The sequence below is a fragment of the Polypterus senegalus genome, chromosome 12 (genome assembly GCF_016835505.1).
Source record: "Polypterus senegalus isolate Bchr_013 chromosome 12, ASM1683550v1, whole genome shotgun sequence".
NCBI classification, from domain to species: domain Eukaryota; kingdom Metazoa; phylum Chordata; class Cladistia; order Polypteriformes; family Polypteridae; genus Polypterus; species Polypterus senegalus.
In genome coordinates this window covers 60,146,253-60,166,909 of record NC_053165.1, presented here as the reverse complement: position 1 = coordinate 60,166,909, position 20,657 = coordinate 60,146,253, and the positions used below count along the sequence as shown (strand labels likewise).

The 20,657-nt window shown below is 39.7% G+C and overlaps 2 protein-coding genes across 2 annotated transcripts in view; one reads left to right on the top strand and one right to left on the bottom strand.

Annotated features, from left to right (window-relative positions):
* rsph14 (radial spoke head 14 homolog) overlaps positions 1–20,657 on the top strand; it is a 133,168-nt gene that overhangs the window by 81,391 nt on the left and 31,120 nt on the right. The gene's annotated exons all lie outside the window — the stretch shown is intronic.
* gnaz (guanine nucleotide binding protein (G protein), alpha z polypeptide) overlaps positions 1–20,657 on the bottom strand; it is an 83,459-nt gene that overhangs the window by 58,614 nt on the left and 4,188 nt on the right. The window contains exon 2 of the mRNA XM_039771689.1: positions 2,086–3,399. Coding sequence (XP_039627623.1) covers positions 2,086–2,808 — 723 coding nt within the window. The 5' untranslated portion in view covers positions 2,809–3,399. The remainder of the gene's footprint in view (positions 1–2,085; positions 3,400–20,657) is intronic.

Sequence of the window (20,657 nt, the reverse complement as noted above, 5' to 3'; positions counted from 1 at the left end):
ATGAACGAGATGCAGAAATTTCTCTCTTAATTATTTGAGCGATTGCCTGGAGTGGCATCACTCAAGTGGATTTCTACCTTTCACAAAGCATGGTGTCTTGGAGACAGAGGTGCATCTTGTATGTTGTGGTGGGAAGAGTATTTCTGGTATGGCAGAGGGATGAACCGAATGTCTCTTGTTTACATGATTTAAGCCCTTTCCCATTCCAATTGATATCATTCATATCCAACTTGACCCTATAATGTTGAAGTCACAAAAAATCACTAGATGCATAAAGCAAAATGTTAAAACAAAAAAATGTACAGAACGTGTGCTCCCCAACTGTAAAGCCACACCCTTTTCTACATTACCGTGACGTGTCACTGCTTTTGACAACCCCATGCTGCAGTGCATTATCCAGTTAATGACATGTCTCTCTGTTGGTGTGGTCAGGCGATGTGGTATGGCTTTAGGGAAATGCCCTCCTCATTGTTCGTAAATAACAATTTAACCCTAAATGCATTGTCATTTAGATTCAAGCTATTATCACATTGTCACTCCACCCTTTTGCTGGATTGTACGTTATGGCCACATTTTGGTGCCTAAGCTTTAACATTATTTACTTCTCACCTTTCTTTAACACAACATTATGGTGGTTGCATTTTCTGTCTCTAAGACGCTATGTCTTAAATGTTATGTTTTCAAATACACTATATTTTTGGTGGCAATTGTCATCTTAACTTTTCCTATATTATCCTGGATAATATCCCTAAATAGCACAATAGCACAATTCTGGCAAACCACAGAATAGATCTGAGAGAATGGCATATTCAGGTCAACAAAGTATTACAAAGTATTACAAATTATGACCACTACAGATGTAGTAACACTTTCAAATGCTTGAGGAACCTGTTTGTAATTTTTTGCCATGGATTAAGGGAAGCCCACATTCACAAAGTGTGGAATGTTAAAGGGATTAAACGGAAAAAAAAAATCCAAATCATCAGGATCCTAGATTATGAAAACTGGAACACATGATGATCATTTTGCAAAATATTCATCATATTCACAGCAAATACAAAAATATGCGCAAAAAATATCCATTTAACAATACAGTGGGCATACTGCATCGATAACATTAAGTCAAAAAACAAATGCTGGATTTATAAAATGTATCAGAGTCTCTCTTAAATCTTATTGACTGTAAATATGGTAGTTTGTGCACTTTTACTGTGTTGAGGAAAGTGAATTTGTTGAAGTCTGACCATGAGGAACAGAAGGTAGCAGTACTGCCTCACAGCCCCTCAAAGCCGAGTTGAAATCCTGACCCTGTCTGTGTAATGTTTATATGTTCTCTCTCTATCTACATGGGCTTTCTCCTGGTATTTCACAAAAACATGTATATCTGGTTAATTACTAACTCTAAATTGGCCCTGTTTCCTGCAATGGCAGGAACCCTAAATATAGTAGGTGGTGTGCCAGACCTTGTGCCTGACGCTGGCCTTGGATTAATCATGTTCACAAATGAATGGATGTACTTAAAAGGTTGGGTCCTCCACATGTTGGTTATGTTTATGTAATGTAAGTCTGATTTAGAATAGTTTCCCCAAAAACTGCAGGAAAAGGATCTGATACCACATCCTGAAAATGTATGGATGGTTGTGGCTTATTCAAATGATCCTGATAAAGAAAATCCAAGCCACTGTTTATTAATACTGTTTTCATATTACACCCAGATCCAGTCTGAGCAAGCCTGAAATCTCCTTTCCTGAACTATACCACTTTCTAAATTGGAGTAATTAGATTTGGATTAATCAATCTGAGCTAAATGCGTACAACCTCGGTGTAAAGAAAATTTGATGCTTATCAGAAGCTTTTGCCTTGTGCATTATGTAGCATGCCAAAAAGTACCTGGGGAATCAGAAGTTCTAGTGTATCATGTAAAGTCAGGGAAAAAAATAGAAAACCCTGCCCCAAAGCTTTGCCACTGCGGGCCTCCACTAAATCTGCATTTACTGGAAATTTTGCTCTTCAAGCAGTCTAATTTTTGTCAGGGCAAAGTTGGTGAGACACCCAGGAAAAACAAATGAAAGCCATTGTACTTACCGTTTGATTATCTTCATACAGCTTAAGGTCATAGCCGCTGAGCTCCACACAGAATATTATTGCGGTGACCCCTTCAAAACAGTGAATCCATTTTTTTCGTTCCGAGCGCTGTCCTCCCACGTCTACCATTTTGAATGTCAGCTCTTTAAAGGTAAACTTGTTTTCTACGATCCCAGTTGTCATGTCTCGGGACCGGAGAATGTCTTCAACAGTGGGGATATAGTCAACTGCAGCGATGCGGTCAAGGTCATTAAGATAGTAAGCAGCGTTATCCTCCAAGTGATATTCATTGGAGCGACAGAAGCACTCTTGGACACCTGGGTCACCCCAGAGCCTCTTCATGACCCCCTGTAGCTCTGGTGTGATCTCCCCTTTGCTCTCGGCAGGACCAGTCAGTGCAAACAGCTGGACAGCATCATAGGCTCTGTCAGGGTTGTGAAACTCAATTTTGAGGGTTGCCAGGGCTCTTATGATTCTTGTCAGGGAGTCAATAGCATTGTAGATGATCAAGGGCTTGTACTCTTTGCAGGCCTCCAAGTTAAAGCCACCACTGTGGATAATCTTCATCTGCTTCACTATGGTGCTTTTTCCTGAATTGCTGGTGCCAAGGAGAAGAAGCTTGATCTCACGGCGTTGCCGCTGACTCTCAGAGCGCAGGTGTCGGTCGATTCTGCGAGAACGCCGAGCGGCCTCCTTTTCCTCCGAGCTTTGACGACATCCCATGTTCCTCCTGAGAGAGAGTTAGAGAAGGAGAGAGAGAGAGAGAGAGAGAGAGAGAGAGAGAGAGTATGCGTGAAGGAGGCTGATGAAGCAGGGACACGTTTAGCTCTGCTGTAGGTGAGTGGACAGCCTTGGTGACAGGTGCTGCTTCCCAGTCATATACAATGCACTGCTACTTCTGTCCTGTTCCTGACACACACAATGGCCTTCCAACTTGATCCTAGCACAAGGTTGCCAGACTGCAGAGCTGTCAGTTAGTGCTTCTTCTTTCGGCCAATGTCATAGCATTTTCACATCCACCAAGCAAACTGTAGCACATTCCTGTTAATGGAACGATTTGCCTCTCCTCTGCTGTTCCACTGGAAACAGAAAATCCCTCTCCCTCCACCTCTGCATGGTTACTTCATGTCCTCTGTTCCAAAGGTGAGGTGCACACGCTTATCCAGCTGGCTTCTGCTCGCCTCCCTGTTTTTAATTGTATTTTCCCTGTTGCCGTGGAGATGGGCTGTGTTAGGTGCAACAAGTAGTCGTTCTGATTGTGTCTTCTCCCTCTAGACCTCAGCAGCCTGTTGCACACGATCAGCACCTGTATGCCTGCAAGAGAGGGAAGTGGCCGTTAGCGCGGCGATCTGGTTGGTGTGGAGAGGTGAGAGACACTTGACGGAGGCAACTCGCATGCATAACAGCAGAGCAGGAAAAAGTGAAAGGAAAATAATCTGTAAATCTTAAAAAACATTGCTGGCGCCTTGCTTCTGGTGACCTTTTAGATAGATTTGTGCGTGACATAAATAAATAAATAATTAAAAGCCACCCCTTTCTGAAAGCCACACCACAAGGCAGCTAGGCCTAGAAATATGACATTTGAATAACTGAAGTTCAGCCATGTTGTTCTTTTATGCATATATATTTAGTGCCTGTCTTTTCAGAAACTAATGAAGCTAATTTCACAACTAGTCAATGAGCTGTGCCTTTTTTGTTGCATGAGTACAGCAACATACCCATCCCAGTCTGTGTATGGGATTAAAAGATTAACTCTCTTGTCACTACACCTCAAGAGATATGACACCTCTATTTGTAGTTTACAATCCTACAGTTGTCCCATTTAAGCTGGTTTTGAAATCTGTCTAATGCCATTTAGAACTGGGTACCAGGTAGACCAACGGTGGTAAAGATACTCAGCAGAATGTTTGTTAAAATGATGTTACTGTCAAGTAGAACAGTTATGAATGGGATTTGCAAGGGTGAGAAAAAGATTGTCTTTCACAAAATTGATGTCAGAATTGCATTGAGCAGGAAGCAGTCTCAAAAGAAATCTGAGAAGGGTAAATAAAAATGTGCGAGGCATCCCAATGTGGTAAAACAGGGGCCATCAGGTAATCACAGTACATGTCCTATTAGTGTGAATGAACTCCTGTAATTATATCCTCCAAAAGGATCAGTCTCCATCCTGGATTCTGCCAGAATAATAGATGGAAGCAGTTATGGAAGTATAACTTGTGGCTCCCTTCTGACTATTTAAATCTTCTGGGCCCAGTCTTCACATCATTAGGCCAGAGAATATCCTCCATCCTTACAGGTGGCAGTAGACAGATACCACAGGAGCGAGGTGCCATCATGTTATTCTAAATAAAGATATAACTTGGCTGAAGTCTGACCCCTTTTAAAGGGAATGTACTGTAGTACTTTAAGGGTGACATTGTCTTGTGGTGTCCATGGGAATCTCATTTCCTGGGAATTATTTTGGGGCTTGTCCAGGAGTCTCCCAAGATGGGATATAAAAGGCCAATTTCTGTCAGACCAAACCATTTAAGGGAGAGTCAGGGAAAGGTTCAATAATGGAAAGATGCAAAGCCAAGAAATATAGGAGAGGAAGAGGATTCAAAAAGAGCTGCACAACATGAGGAGTTGGGAAAGTGGGGTAGCTATCCCAGGAAAGAATCTCAAAATTAGACTTACTTGTACCCTCCAGGAATTCAAATGAAACTTTGACTAATACTGCTTAATTATTTAATTCCTGGATTGCTACTGTCCCCAATTCTGTTTTCTTGTAACTGATGCTCTTTTTCATTTTGCTGCAGTGGTCTGACTGTGGTCCATTTACCTTTCGGTTTTCTGACAATTGGGTTATCCTAAAATATTTACCTCTTGGCTCAGCCTGTGTTAAGGTGGCCTGAGTCATTTCCTTCTTATGGGTGTTTATCCTTACATTTCCTATTACGTTGTGTTTGATTTCATTAAAAAGAAATGAAAATGAGATTTTCTTTGCTTAGCTATAGCCTTTAATATTTTGTGTTTTCCCCCATTACCTCTTATTTGTGTGTGTAATCATTACTTGGGTTGTGGGGTCTGTTTATTCATATTTTATTTGTTCTTCTTATAAACATCTGTCTCTTTTGTGCATTAGTTAAATAAATGCACCACTATTGTTAAATCTATGTCCACAAGTTTATTTTGTATTCTAGCAAACCCCGGTAGTGCTTTCATTGACAAGTAACAGTCTCATCATTAGATTTTGTGAAGATGCCGCACTATCACACAGAATAACCAATATTGAGGTGGCAGCTTTGACAAAGCAGTGTCAAGGTAACCAGCTGGACCTGAATAGCACAGACAGTGTTGTTGAGAAGGGTCAGATCTTAATGTTGAACCCCCAAGGTTGCCAATTCAGTCCCCTGCCCCCTGACCTTTAGAGAGTCGGTTTACTTAAGTGTATGAAGAAGTCTATAACATGTGCTGAGCTTGTGAGTCACCTTGGGTAAAGGCGTCTCTCAAATATATACAGTAATAGCATTGAAAAAGTCATTATAGATTTGAGGAATCCAAGAAAGCTGCATTACATCAAGACCATGGCAGCAAAAGCTGTTTGCTGATTCAGATGCAGCCTGGCTTGAACCCAAGCCACAGAGGACACAAGAACATTCTCAACCTTGTGTGATTTTGGAGTTATAAACAAAGACCTTTGAATTTTTATTTCTGTGCCGCATCAAACATTCAAGCTGTTGGTGTCACCCATATGGTAAGACAGCCACACAGGACAGAAGGGCCATCCAGAGGTTTGCGGCATCTGCTCCAAAGTAATAGGATATGGTTTAACATCAGGGATAGAGATCCCTGCTGTGACATATTGCAGGATTCCAATGTTGTCTATATGGTCAAGCAGATGGTGCCACAGCTAAAATCCCAGACCAGAAGCTTCAAAAGCCATTTGTAAAGTGACTGCTAGTTTTTAACAATGACGTAGAATTATAAACTATACAATGGTGTGGGATTGACAATGTTATATATTTTTGTTTGACACAATTCTTTTGTATTGTGTGGCTGCAGTATTTACCCATCCATTCAATTGCTGGACCTGTGTAACCTAATTCACCTTTTTAGTACTAATTTCTCATTCATACAGGACTGAACTAATCCCCTGTGTTTGTTGGTCTAGTCCCCATTGCAGAGTTGACATTTCCTGCTTCCGTTTTTGTCCTGGCAGACCTTTTGCCTCATGGATGTGCTGGTCTGTGTATTTCACTGTCCTTATCTGATCTGATTTTTTTTTAGCATGGCACAGTAATGTAGAGCTTAGCTCTGCATGTTCACAGTTTCAAAGACCTGCATTAGTATCCTAGCCAAGCCACTATCTGTATGGGTTTTGCTTGACCCTCATGTGGGTTTTTACCTAGGAAGTCCTCATAAGTGTAAATTAGCCCAGTGCCTGAGCTTCTCCTATTCTGGGTGCAATGCTGTTGAATGTTTTTTATTTCCTTTCTTTATAGCACCCTTCACAAAGTACTCCCCTACAAATTGCTTAATAAAGCAAAACTTACAATGATGCAGAATTAGAATTTATGTTTTTGATAAGGTTAATAGTACAGGATGACAATTCAACACAATCAGGATCAGTTTAGTTGATACAGACATCTATTATTAAGTCTGCTTAATCCATTTGAGGGTTATGAAAGGCCATGGGACAAGACCCTGCAGAAGTCCTTCAAGGGCATATTCACACACATGGTGTCAGTTGAAAATTTTCAGTTAAATCCAAACAGAGAAGTGCCAGTGCTCAAATTTCACAGCGACAGTGACCATTGGAATTTGAATCCAGGATTCTGCTACCAGTGCCACTAATTTCCCTGCATTTGGGATAACAGACTTTAATTAGAGACTATGTTTATAGGTGTTCCTCTTCTGTATTACAATAAAGCCTACCATGTGTACTGTATATTTTAATCATTCCTATGTATGCTCTATATTTGACTGTTCTTGAGTATGTTTTTTCTCCGTATATTAATTGACAGTATTCTGAGTGCTATATAAAAATAAAATTGTAGTTACATTGTAAAGTTGACAGCATGGCGTCACAGTGGTTGGCTCTGCCGCGTCACTAATCATCATCCATTGTTCATGACTGAAATCCCATACCCTGATGTCTGTTGCATATTCTGCTGGTGTTTGCATGGGCTTTCTTTACAATTCCCCCAAGATCTGCAGGTTAGGTCAATTGCTGTCCGCAAATTGGCCTCAATTTTGAGAAGGTGTGTGTCCTGTAATAGACCGGAACCCTGTCCACAACTTGCTTCCTATTTCATGTCCAGGGCTCCCAGGTTAAACCCTTGTAGCCCCAAAATCCTGAATTAGATAAAACATGTCCGAGAATGTACTATAGATGTACACTCACCTAAAGGATTATTAGGACCACCATACTAATACGGTGTTTGACCCCCTTTCGCCTTCAGAACTGCCTTAATTCTATGTGGCATTGATTCAACAAGGTGCTGAAAGCATTCTTTAGAAATGTTGGCCCATATTGATAGGATAGCATCTTGCAGTTGATGGAGATTTGTGGGATGCACATCCAGGGCATGAAGCTCCACCACATCCCAAAGATGCTCTATTGGGTTGAGATCTGGTGACTGTGGGGGCCATTTTAGTACAGTGAATTCATTGTCATGTTCAAGAAACCAATTTGAAATGATTTGAGCTTTGTGACATGGTGCATTATCCTGCTGGAAGTAGCCATCAGAGCATGGGTACATGGTGGTCATGAAGGGATGGACATGGTCAGAAACAATGCTCAGGTAGCCCGTGGCATTTAAATGATGCCCAATTGGCACGAAGGGGCCTAAAGTGTGCCAAGAAAACATCCCCCACACCATTACACCACCACCACCAGCCTGCACAGTGGTAACAAGGCATGATGGATCCATGTTCTCATTCTGTTTACGCCAAATTCTGACTCTACCATTTGAATGACTCAACAGAAATTGAGACTCATCAGACCAGGCAACATTTTTCCAGTCTTCAACTGTCCAATTTTGGTGAGCTCATGCAAATTGTAGCCTCTTTTTCCTATTTGTAGTGGAGATGAGTGGTACCCGGTGGGGTCTTCTGCTGTTGTAGCCCATCCGCCTCAAGGTTGTGCGTGTTGTGGCTTCACAAATGCTTTGCTGCATACCTCGGTTGTAACGAGTGGTTATTTCAGTCAAAGTTGCTCTTCTATCAGCTTGAATCAGTCGGCCCATTCTCCTCTGACCTCTAGCATCAACAAGGCATTTTCGCCCACAGGACTGCCGCATACTGGATGTTTTTCCCTTTTCACACCATTCTTTGTAAACCGTAGAATTGGTTGTGCGTGAAAATCCCAGTAAAAGAGCAGATTGTGAAATACTCAGACCGGCCCGTCTGGCACCAACAACCATGCCACGCTCAAAATTGATTAAATCACCTCTCTTTCCTATTCTGCCATTCAGTTTGGAGTTCAGGAGATTGTCATGACCAGGACCACACCCCTAAATGCATTGAAGCAACTGCCATGTGATTGGTTGATTAGATAATTGCATTAATGAGAAATTGAACAGGTGTTCCTAATAATGCTTTAGGTGAGTGTATATATGTCTTTTAAAGTGAATTTCTGTACTAAGTGCAAAAAGGCAGTACTTACTATGTAATCAGTAGTATGTGACACATCTGAAGCAGTGTGATTATGTATCACTCTGTCTTTACTTATTTATGGTGATTCTTATATGCATACAGTGAAACCTCGGGTCATGAACGTCTCAGAACACGTACAAATCGGGTTACTACCAAAAAGTTCACCAAACTTTTGCATCTGTTCACGACCACACACTCGGTTGACAAACAAGTCAGTTTCCCTTCCGGTTTGTACGCGCTGATGATTTTCACCCGTCTTCAGTCTCTCCCTGTACGTTGTTCTCGGTCAGATGTGCGTTCATTCGCTGTTAACTCTTTGTGTTCTATTTCGTGTGCTTTTGCATTAATTTTGCAATTAACCATGGCCTCTAAGCAAGTGAAGAGTGGTAGTGTTGGTGAGAAGAAAGGTTAGAAGAAAATTGAAATCAAATTAAAGAAAAAAATTATTGAAAAGTATGAGCGTGGCATTCGTGTTACTGATCTTGCCGCCGAGTACAAGAAGTCAAAATCTACGATTTCGACTATTATAAAGCAGAAAGAGGCCATTAAAGCAGCTGATGTTGCAAAAGGAGTTACAGCGTTGGTTCTCAACCTGTGGGGTGGGCCCCCTAGGGGGGCGCGAAGATGTGAAAACAAGAATCAAAAATATGAAAAAAACATTTGTTAAAACCAAAACAAATTAACTTAAAACAACATTCTGATACTAGAACAATAAATATAGAGTTAGATAAATGTCGATAAAAGTTAAGTAGGTATAATAAAATATGCATCTACATTTCAAAAAAATGTTAGGGGGGGCGCAATTAAAACTGTTATGAAAACTTGGGTCGCAAATACTTAAAGGTTGAGAAATGCTGAGTTACAGTGTTAACCAAGCAGAGGCCTCAAGTGCTGGAAGAGGTGGAAAAACTGTTGCTAGTGTGGTTGAACAAAAAGCACCTAGCAGGGGATAGCGCGTGAACTCTTGCAATGTTAGTTTTCTCTGTTCAAGGTTTTCTCTGTGTTATTCAATGTTTTTACATTTAGTTTACTATTACGCTGTGCATTCTATGGTATAAATAACTATTTTTCTGCTTAAAAATCTTTAAAAAATATATTTACATACAGTTCGTACGGTCTGGAACGGATTAATTGTATTTACATACAATCCTATGGGGGAAATTTGTTCAGGTCACGACCAAATCGGGTTGCAACCAGAGTTTTGGAACGAATTACGGTCGTGACCCGAGGTTCCACTGTATATGAGATACTGCTTTGAGGAGTCTCCATGTGTTGGTATATTTTTATTTTCAGTCTGACGCTAATAACTTTCTTCTGATATGTACTACTTCTGTGAAGATATTATTTTTGTGATCCTTAATGTACATATAGGAAATACTCATAAAGTAATGTAACTTTTTAACTAATTTCTCCAGATGGAAAAGGTCAATTCTTGTAATAATTCACTAAACAGAACTTTATTCAAGGGCTGCTAAACGTGTCTGACTTATTCAAGCTAAGGGACGGGAGACCATGAAAACAAAAACTGAGTGCGCCTTACAAATAAGAGAGTCAACGTCTTCCTTTACACCACAGTATGTTATTGGGAATGGAGTGGTGAGTGCCCTGTTATATCTCGATTACTTCCAGTTTACCTCCTTTAACAGGCACATCTTACTTTCATTCACTTCACAACTTTAAATAATTAAATATGTCCCTTTAATGTCAGAGAAGCACACACTTAGAATTCAGAAGAAGTTCCTCAAACCTCTTTCAAACACAACCAGATAAGCCCATTCATATTCAACCTGTTAAGTAAATAGCAGAACTTTAATCTGTTTATTAAACAACTCCAATGACAGTATTTTCCAAACTTGCTAAGCTTGAATCCCACGTCCATATGTAGTTTCCACCTTCTTTCCATCATATGTGTGTTTTTTTTTTCAGGACTCAATCTGAGTGCTATCCACCGTGCCAACCTGTTTTGCTAATTTGTTCTTGTTAATGGTGTATATACCATATAAATTTCACCCTACTATTGTGATGTTCAGTCAATGAGGAGTGCTTTTATTTCGGCCTGTTCTATGTGGAGACATAGCCCTAAGCACTCAAAGGTCATATAATAACAGTGCTGTCCCCAGTTCAGCCTGGAGGCCTCAGTAGAGATGAAGGGTTAGTGAGGTGAGCCACGCCTCAGTTTCAGTCACATGTGCTTTCATCGGTTTCATGGAGCAGCTGCACCTGAGGCCTTGCGCTTGTTAATATGCATGGAAGCCCACTATGACCTTGTGAAAAATTTTCCACTGCAACTTTCCTGCCATCTTCTTAAAATGTTCTGCTCTATAATTTGTGTGTAATGACAAATAGCAGTAATTGGAATGGTGGGACTGAGCAGAGCACACTTGAGCTAACATGAACAGGATTATTACAATTTGCTAGACTTCCTTGTTGCCTAAAAAGGCATTTTTCTTTAAATTGGAGGTCTGTTGTGTCCTTATTGATTATTTTAGAAATGCAGAACACTAATCTAGATAGACTCTAAAAGGCATGTTTCTTACCAATGTTGTAACCTCTGACCCATGCTCTGACACCTTTGTGTGATCTATCTTCTGTCAGAGGTGGTCCGGATTTTCTAAAGTAGAGCTGTGATGATTATCAGTTGGGCTTTCCCCAAAGCTAATACTTTAGTTGCAATGCATAAATAAGTCTTTAATAAACAAAAATGCAGCATTGTATGTACATGCTCATCTGGCTATTGTACATACTGCTCACTCACAAAGATGGAAACAGGCATATTGTGCGTATTGAAATTTATTTTTCAAGCTGTTTAGAATTCAAATTGCTACTCTGATTTTTCTCCCACCTTTCCAGAAACATGCACCAAGTCATGTCCAGGCTGTACTTAACATTTGATATGATGTGATGCCTGGTCAGTAAGAGGTTGTTAGTTGGAAGGGAACCACACGGATGTAGCACAGCATCTAAAGAATATTTGTGACTGAAAGAGAAGAGTGCACTGGCAGTTGGAGGGGTCCAGGGACTTAACAGTTCAGCAGAAAGGTATGCCAGTACAGAAGAAAGTGACATATTTGGGATAGGAATATATAATGTTTCCCAAGGACACTTGAGGGCTCGTGACCCAGCCGGTCTCATGGATACATAATCTTCTGCTAGCAGATAGGTACAGAAGACAGACAGAATGGGATGGCAATAGGCTGCAAGGCATTGTGTCTAATATGTGGCAGCAAGGTGGCACTATCTTGAGCAGCTGGATACAGAATCCTCTTGTCTAACAGATAGGGTGCAGTATTGGTGCCCAGAGTTAGAGGACTGTGTTGCTTCTTTTTTAAAAGAGAGGCTGTATTAGGAACACATCTACTTACCGAAAACTAAAATATCAAAGATGCGGTGGTACCTGGGGCAATAAAGACATTTCTGGGTGTCTGTGTCTCTGGGAAAACTAGAACTACCTCTAAACCCAGAACTGGTTCTGCAACTGTCCCCAGGGGAGATATGCAACGGGGGGTTTAAAACCACCTATAGTATAGTCTGGAGTTGAAAAGAGAGTTCAGGGTGAGAGAAAACAGCCCGGGTCACGAGAGATACGTACAATAGTAGTGCAGCTTACCTCACCCCACTAGTTATAAGAGACTTCAAGAGCTGATGAGGAAGGATCAGGGTGGCAGAGGGTTTTTGTTGTAATCTGTCCTTTTGTTTTCCTTCTCGTTTTCCTTCATTTTCCCCTGCTGCTATGATTAATTGTGAATAAGCACACCATTTAAATACTTCTAGATATGGACTGCTGCTATAAGAGCAACCTTTCCTGTTAGATGGAATAGAATAGTGGATCATATTGATACAAGGTATTTTGTACCATAAAGATATATATAAGCACTCTCTCTGTGATGTGGCCTAGTGATGGGAGGAAGAATGGAAAACAGTTCCCTCATCTACATATTTTAATCCCCACTTAATGTAGTTCATTCATTTCTTAACTCACTTAATTTAGTTCAGGAATGCAGTGACCTAGTGATGGAACAGAACACAATTTTGTGCAAGTTTCTCCAAGAAACGTTCTTCTGAATCCAAAGAGAAAATTGAAGCAAGTTTGATTTAGCAAGCAGTTCATTTACACATGTAAACATGCAAATGATTATGAGACTGCTTGCAATGAAAAGCAGGGGTCGCCCATGACCCTTTATAATGGAGACTCGCTCACTCAGTCTCAAGTCCTAGACTATGTACAGTACATCAGGATTATACAATGGTGCATAGAGGTGTAGCAACGACGAGAGGGAGTGAAACTTGTGTGGAGCCCCTGTAGACTTAGTGAAGCCGAGGATGGCCATTCTACTCTGCTCTTTTAAAGGAAGACACTGGTTCAGCTTTTTCAAACCACCTGTCTGTTGTGTTTTGCTGCACTGTCTGTTTTTCCTTGAGTGTGATCTGATCCTGTTTCACTGTAATTCTTCAAGGCCATTTAGCACTGTGCTATCTGCTGGCAGGTGCTTTCTGTGGCATGCTTAATCAATCTCATATTTTTCAGATATTATCGTTGTTTTTGCTTTTTGGAAAAAAGGGGGTGTTTTCAGGATGAACATTTGTACTATTGAAAGGCTAATTGAATTTCACCAGCGGGCAGGACGCCGACGCAGGTTCAAGCCAGCTCTGTCTGTGTATACGCACTGTTTGCATATGCACTCTTTATTTACTTGTTGTGTTGCTTTTTATAAATTATTTCACCCACATTCACTTTGCAAGGTTTTCTAGTGCTTAGAATTTGGTCTTCCGTGGCCAGACATTGAGAAAAGAGAGAAGCACTCACTTCACAGGCTGTATTGGCCACTTATGCAGTAATGTAGGAAGCAAAAAAATAAAAACAACTTTTGTTATTTGCTCTTGTTTGAGTCTGTACGTACATGAGATGTAGAGCCTCCTGCTGAGTTACACATACACGACTGCAGTCAGCTTATATACTCTTTAGAAAATCAGCAGGTTTGTTATGTATTTTGTGGTCTATTTTCCAGCTAGCTTTAAATACTAAGCACTACTATCCAGCCCGCTTTGTTGTATTTACTGGGACATAGTGTTCATATTGTTCCACTTTGTTGTAATAAACTAAAGATATTCTCACCATTCAGTTTTCATTTCTGTTTCTTATGTGTTAAGATATACATTTATTTTATTTTATTGTCTGTAAGCATAGTACATGTTTTTATTTCCTGCATATAACCTGCTTTGTTTTCATGTCTTTAGAAAAAAAATCAGTTGCCAAATGTGAGCTTTAATTGCAAATTTTGGTAAGTTTGGCAAAGTTATTAGTATTGTAAAATGTTAGAAGCGCATTGATTCTGAGCAGAATGTCTTCATTACACTGTAGCCCTGTGCTGGATTAACATTAGTGGATGAATAAATACAATCAGATAATTTCAAATTAGAAGACCCTTGTCCTCTTGTTCACTTACTATGTTATTGCCACATCTTGGCCCTCTTAATATATCTGGCATTCAAAGGGTTTGGATTTTACCAGAACAGTACAAGTATACACAAACTTGCATTACCATCCCAGTTCTTCCCACTAAACTTTTGCTATCTGATTATTCTATTATGTTGCCTCTTTATCTTGCAAACTGCAACCACTTTGATGGCTCTGTGGGAGGGAGAAATAATTAGTTGCTGAGCATAAGCTTCTAAACAGGATATCACATCTAGAGGACAATATGAGGCCTCTGCGTGTTCTGGAAAAACATCCTCTGAAGTACTTTTCACCATTCTATCAAAGCGCCTTGCCCAGTGGTACTGTCTCTGTAAATCCGAATCAACAGTAATATTTCTACTTTTCAGCCAGCTGTGTGTTTGTCTGATGGGAGTGTGTGCCAGTCAAACCCATTGCAGAAATGGGAATCATCAGGGTTAAATCCCAGAAAAGGGGATGCCACAGAAGAACACCAAATGCTATCCCAGTTTGATTTGCTGTTCTAACCCAGTATCATAGCGTGAAACTTAGAGGAACATCATATCCTATATTTTAAAACTGTGTGACCCAGAAGAACCTCACAGTTTTGTATATGGCAAATGACATTTTGTACATACATTTGTAAACATGAAATTTTGGCCATATCAGAATACTTTTACATAAAGTTACTGTGTGCTGTGTAATACACCTGATTTATAGATAGTTATTTCTGTGGACACAATCACTAAACTTCTACCATTTTACAGTGCTAATAACTGTGCCAAGTTTCATTTGGATTCATAAATATATTTTTGAGGTATCCTGTCCACAGGCCCCGACCCCACAGACAGACAGACATTCTGAGAGTGATTGTGTTCAGGTATGTATAAAACGTGTCAATTAGTTTAAAAAAACCCTTAAAATACTGTTCTTTTATATATGTAGGAAGGAAAATAGTCTGTCCCAAAGGAATATGTGTAATATTAAATCTTCCATCCATTATCCAACCCGCTGAATCCGAACACAGGGTCACGGGGGTCTGCTGGAGCCAATCCCAGCCAACACAGGAACAAATCCCAGGCAGGGTGCCAACCCACCGCAGGACACACACACACTTAAGACAATTTACAATCGCCAATCCACCTAACCTGCATGTCTTTGGACCGTGGAAGGAAACCCACACAGACACGGGGAGAACATGCAAACTCCACACAGGGAGGACCCGGGAAGCGAACCCAGGTCTCCCAACTTCAAGGCAGCAGCGCTACCACTGCGCCACTGTGCCACCCCTATTCAATCTTCTAACCTTATATTATTAAAAGGGATGTGGCACATCAGGGCAGTATCCTACTCTGGGCAGTTATTATCCTGGAGTAATTCAATACTATATTAAGATGATGTCCAGTTTTGATCACTATGGTAGTGTGAGGCCAGTATTTCATCTAGGCCAGCTACTTTATACATTATACAAGTGAAAAAGCCTGGATCCATTAGGCTTGTATCCAATTTTTGACCAGTTATTCTAACTTAATTCAAGTAATGGTGTGCAGCTTTTGAAGAACATCAGGTTCTCTGTCCCAGTACATTTATTGTATCCTAATTTCAGTAAAAAAAATATGACTCAGAGTAACATCAAGAAATTACTTTAACCCCAGTAATGTTGTTCAACATTTGAGACATTTTCCAGTTTGTGTAACTATCCAATCCTGATCTCAGTGTAACTCATATGGAAATCTGAGTCATTTCTGAGTCTGACCAGTTCTTCTAACCTAAAATGGACTCATAAGGGCCATGTGGGAGTTTAGTAATTATAGTCTCATTACAGTAATTGTGTATATCATTCAAGAACTTCAGACACAGTGTTCCAATTTGAACAAACCTTAATTTCTTAGTGCCATTCCATGACAACATCCAAGGAAATAGCAGGGTCTGTTTCCAGTTTGGCCAGTTATTCCAATCTAACTTGAGTAAAAAGGCTGTAAACCACATGACAATGGGGTACTGTACTTCACTGTAGCTTCTACTTCATTCCGAATGAAAGAGTGTGAACAAAGTAAACTAGGAGCATTACTTCCAGTCTTGACTGATTTGATCAAGTGAGCAGGTCTCAACAAAAGGTCACATTGATATTAGATTATATCAATCCAGAATATGTGTGTTAGTTTTAGTTTACAACAGTGTAGCTCTCTTTTATGTTGTACATCTTCTCTTCTACCTAACTTTATACTGTACACCATTCGATGTTAGTTTTTATTTTATATTTTGAATCCCATTTGCATCATCAAATTCAAACTTGCAGTGACTTGGAAATTCCATTAATTACCATCCCTCCATTTCATAATCTGCTCATCCAATCTGTTTAATGTGCCACTTGTATTTTAGGGTAATGATTCAGTAAATATTTTCAAGTCGTGGTCCATCATTAAGTAAAAGCAACATGTGAGCCTTTAAGCAAATTAAAAAAAAAAACACAAAATGCATGTTGGAAGTCTCACCCAAAGGTTGTGCCAAGATTGTGTCAAAGCTTTAATAAAAGCCACTTTGTTCCAAAAATCTTCAGTGGGGGCACTGCAGTTTTTTCTCTGGACATTTTTCTTTTAAAGCAGAGGGTTAAGGTTTTTTTTTCATCTCAGGGTCGCGTTGTAAATCAACTCAAGTGCATTAATTAGACTTGCCTCTATGTCATTGTATTGTCCCATGCTATGATCTACATGAAAGTATAAGGTGATGGCTCCAGGCTGACTTGACATCTGTCTGAGTACCATGGTTGCCCCATCACCCACCCCACTTAGTGTTCATGAAGTTACAAACATAATTCAGGAAAATCCAAGTTTTTTCAACAAGGGGGAGCTTTGGAAATAATTATACTTATCACATTGACCACAACATTGCTGGGTCACTACTCCTCACTTCATGTATTGCACATGAGGAGGCCTTTTCACAGGCATGGTGTGATACATTAATACGTAGGTAAGCAGACTGGCAATTCATCAGACTTACGAGTGAGCTGGCACAGACTTTGAGGTGAAAATTTTGCAGTTAATTAAGAGAGAGGTAGTCTGGCAAAGGCTGAGCAGAGAAACAAATTTAAATTTTACAGTTAGTGTTGACTGGCAGAAGAGTTATTATAGTTGGATAGATGGCAATAATTCAGAGATGTGCAGATTGGCAAGCTGGGCAAATTCTAAATAATGGAGTGAAAAGTAGATGATTGTGTGAGTAATGAAAAGAGACCAAGATGAGGCAAGATCTTCAGTGGAATAACATGGTAAATAAGTACAAGTTGAAAATATTGTATTTCTCATAGTTTAGAGAGCTAATTTATTAATATCAATATTTTTGTCCATTTCTTTGTTTTTTTTTTTTTGTTTTTTTTTTCAGCAAACCCTTTATAAAAAAAAAGTATCAAACAGATCCCTGTGATGCATTTGTTTCCATTTTTATGTCGTTGTCTTTCTGGTGGGTAAAGGGACTTGCTCAATGCAATAGCATGAGAAGATAGTGGGGACTAAGCTAGCATCATTTCATTTCAACATCAACGCCACATTAAGAGTGAGTGAACATTCAGTAGTTAATAAAAATATAAGGGTTGAGGGTGGCTGGAGATTCAAGTGAGTTGAATGGACTCAGATGTGCACTATAGAATAAGCCAATGTGTGAAACAGTGTTAGGGTCACACCTCAGAGCTTAAAATGCCTGTACTCCAAATGTAGTAAAAATAATATATATATATATATATGATATAAACCAAATAAATTATGTATCTGTGCATGAAATGTGCCTTGGGATGGTGTTCACAACAGAAAGGTGCCATACAAATAAAGTTTACGCATTTGTAGCACTTTTCCTCCCAGGTTTTTTTCTGTCCATGATTACTGATAGCTCATTATTTATGTTAAATCCATATTTACAATTGAAACCATAAAGGAAGTGTGAAAGAATAGCACTTTATATCACCATTGCCAGGTTTTTTTAGTCGTTGTTGGTTATTATTCTCCAGTTACAATTCACACTATGAAGCATTTTTTAACTGTTTTACTTATTATATTGTTTGTCCTTATAGTAAAGGCAGTCAGATGCAGGAGTTAATCACTTAAGTCAGGGTTATTTAAAGTCAGTTGTTAATCATAATATCAAGTCTTTAGACCAGGGTAACAAGTGGAAGCTTTCAAAATCATTGGTAGAACATGCAGGCTTAACAGGCTAAACAGGGAGCAGACCAGGAGCAAACCACAAAGCCTCATGCAGTAACAACCTGATGCCCAGTGTTTATATTTTTAAATTATTATTTTCTGTTGTAATTAGTATATCAAATTAATTTTTCTCTGCTTAGTAGCTGTATATTTCTAATTGAATATAGATATTATAAAAGTGGATAAAACATGTACTGCAGATCACCGAGCTCTCAGTACAATTCCTTCTGGTGTCTCTCCTTCTGTGTGGCCCTCTTCTAGTCACTGAACCTGCCTGTGCTGTTAGTTATTCTGTGCTGTCGATTGTGATAAAGTATCCCAATGACTTACGTCACCTCAAACAACGGTGACAACCATACAGACCATAATCATAAAAATGTAAGCAATACACTTGTCCCCCATGAACCAGATGAAGTGAGTCTGATAATGTCATGCTATGTTAATGTAAAACATACACAAGCTTGGTCCCTAATGAAACAGATATGTGTATTTCCACTAGCAGCCACAAAGCAGCACAGTAGATGATTATAAAACTACAGCCCCAGTATTTCCTGTCCTATTAAAAATTAGTTTTAATAGCATGGGAGGGGACTGAAGGCACCTTTAGCAAATGCTGTCATACGTGTTTTGTGTTTACCTAATTTTTTCCTTTAAGATGCCCTTTTCACACCTGGTAAAGTCTCGTAAGACGCGTTTAGCATCCCCTTCATCCTATCCATTACTGAATCCATTTTAGGTGCCAGTGTGGGGACTTTCACATCCTCAAATAAAGTTCCTATTTTGAGACATCCAGTGGCAGGAGTGTCAATGCAACAGCTGTTGTTTCTGCACTCGCCTTACTCAGCATGGTGTCAGCAGATGTGTGGCTAATAGGCCTTTCATTGCCAATTAGTACTTTACACTTGCATCTCTTTTTCTTCTCTTATGGAGTTTTTGGAAATGGTTTTCAATTTAAGAGTGAAACTAAAAACTTTTTTTCTTTTGTTGTGCTTTCTTCATCCATGCATCAGACCAGCAAGGTTAAAGGTTGCCTATTATATTCTGAGGGAGGCATCAAGCTCAAAAAGTGTTTTGCTGTGACTTCTATATTGGATCTGCATTGCTGTCTTGTGGACAAAGCCTTGGCACTTGTCCCTGTGAACCATAACTAACAAGCACCACCGTTAATCTTCAGTCCATTTCCAAACTTGATTTACAGAGTGCCACAAGGTCAGACTGCTGTCAAAGCTGTGATTCTTTTTTTTCTTCTTTCTCATTGACACATGTGGCCTTTTTGTCTACCAGTTTGCTGTTAGTTTTATGAGATGGTAATGTAACATCAGTGACCTCTGCACCCTTACCTTATTCCTCTCTGTTTTATGTACTCCTTGAATGTCCAGTATCGATCAACACGGTCAGTCTCTATCAATCATCACGGTGCACTGACCCACTCAAAGTCATTTCTTCAAAGTCACTGTCTTCCCTGTTCAGCACATCCACTCACCTCAATTCTGTGGTGTTTGCAATTCTGAACATTTGTCTGCTGCCCTAACTCTGCTCTAATCTTGTCTGAATGGTCTGTGGCTATTTGTTTTGGTGGCACTTGCAATATTTTATAGTCTCACTGCACACTTATCTCCTTTGTTTCAATCTGATTTGTACATCTAACTGACAATTCAGTTCTTATATGTGCATCTGCTTCTGTTTAGACACTGGGTCCTACAGTATGTCTTGTTATGTGTAGGCTCTCAGTGCTTCACCTGGTCATGTGCTGGTATTATGTACTGTACATTTGATTAAATTCAGAGACTGGTGTTCATGTGTGCTTACACTAAGACACTACCCTCTGTGTCTGTCTTTTTTAGGTGCTGGCCTTATTCTTCTTCTTCTGTAACCTGTATGTGTGTGTGCTAGACCATCAATTATGTTTTCTGTTAGGCTTTCTCTGAATTTACTGTCTTAATCTTCTTTATTTATTTATTTGGTTTGTACAATGCTATATACTGTATACCCTGCCGTTCTTCCTAAACTCTGTGAAGTGCCCTGAGCTTGGGAAAGGCGCTATATAAATAAAATGTATTAGTATTATTATTATTCTTACATTTAGGCCCGATTACTTCTAAACATTGGTCTTTGTGTCTAGTTATTTTCAGGTCCTCACTTCTATGTCTGGATATATTTAGGTACCAGTCACTGTATCTGGTTATGTGCACACCGTCATCTCTATGCCTGATGGTGCTCTGTCTGTGGCCACTGTGTCTGGTGTGGACTTTAGGAGGTACTTGTGAACTGACCCTGAAACCAAACCAGACACAGCAGATGAACAT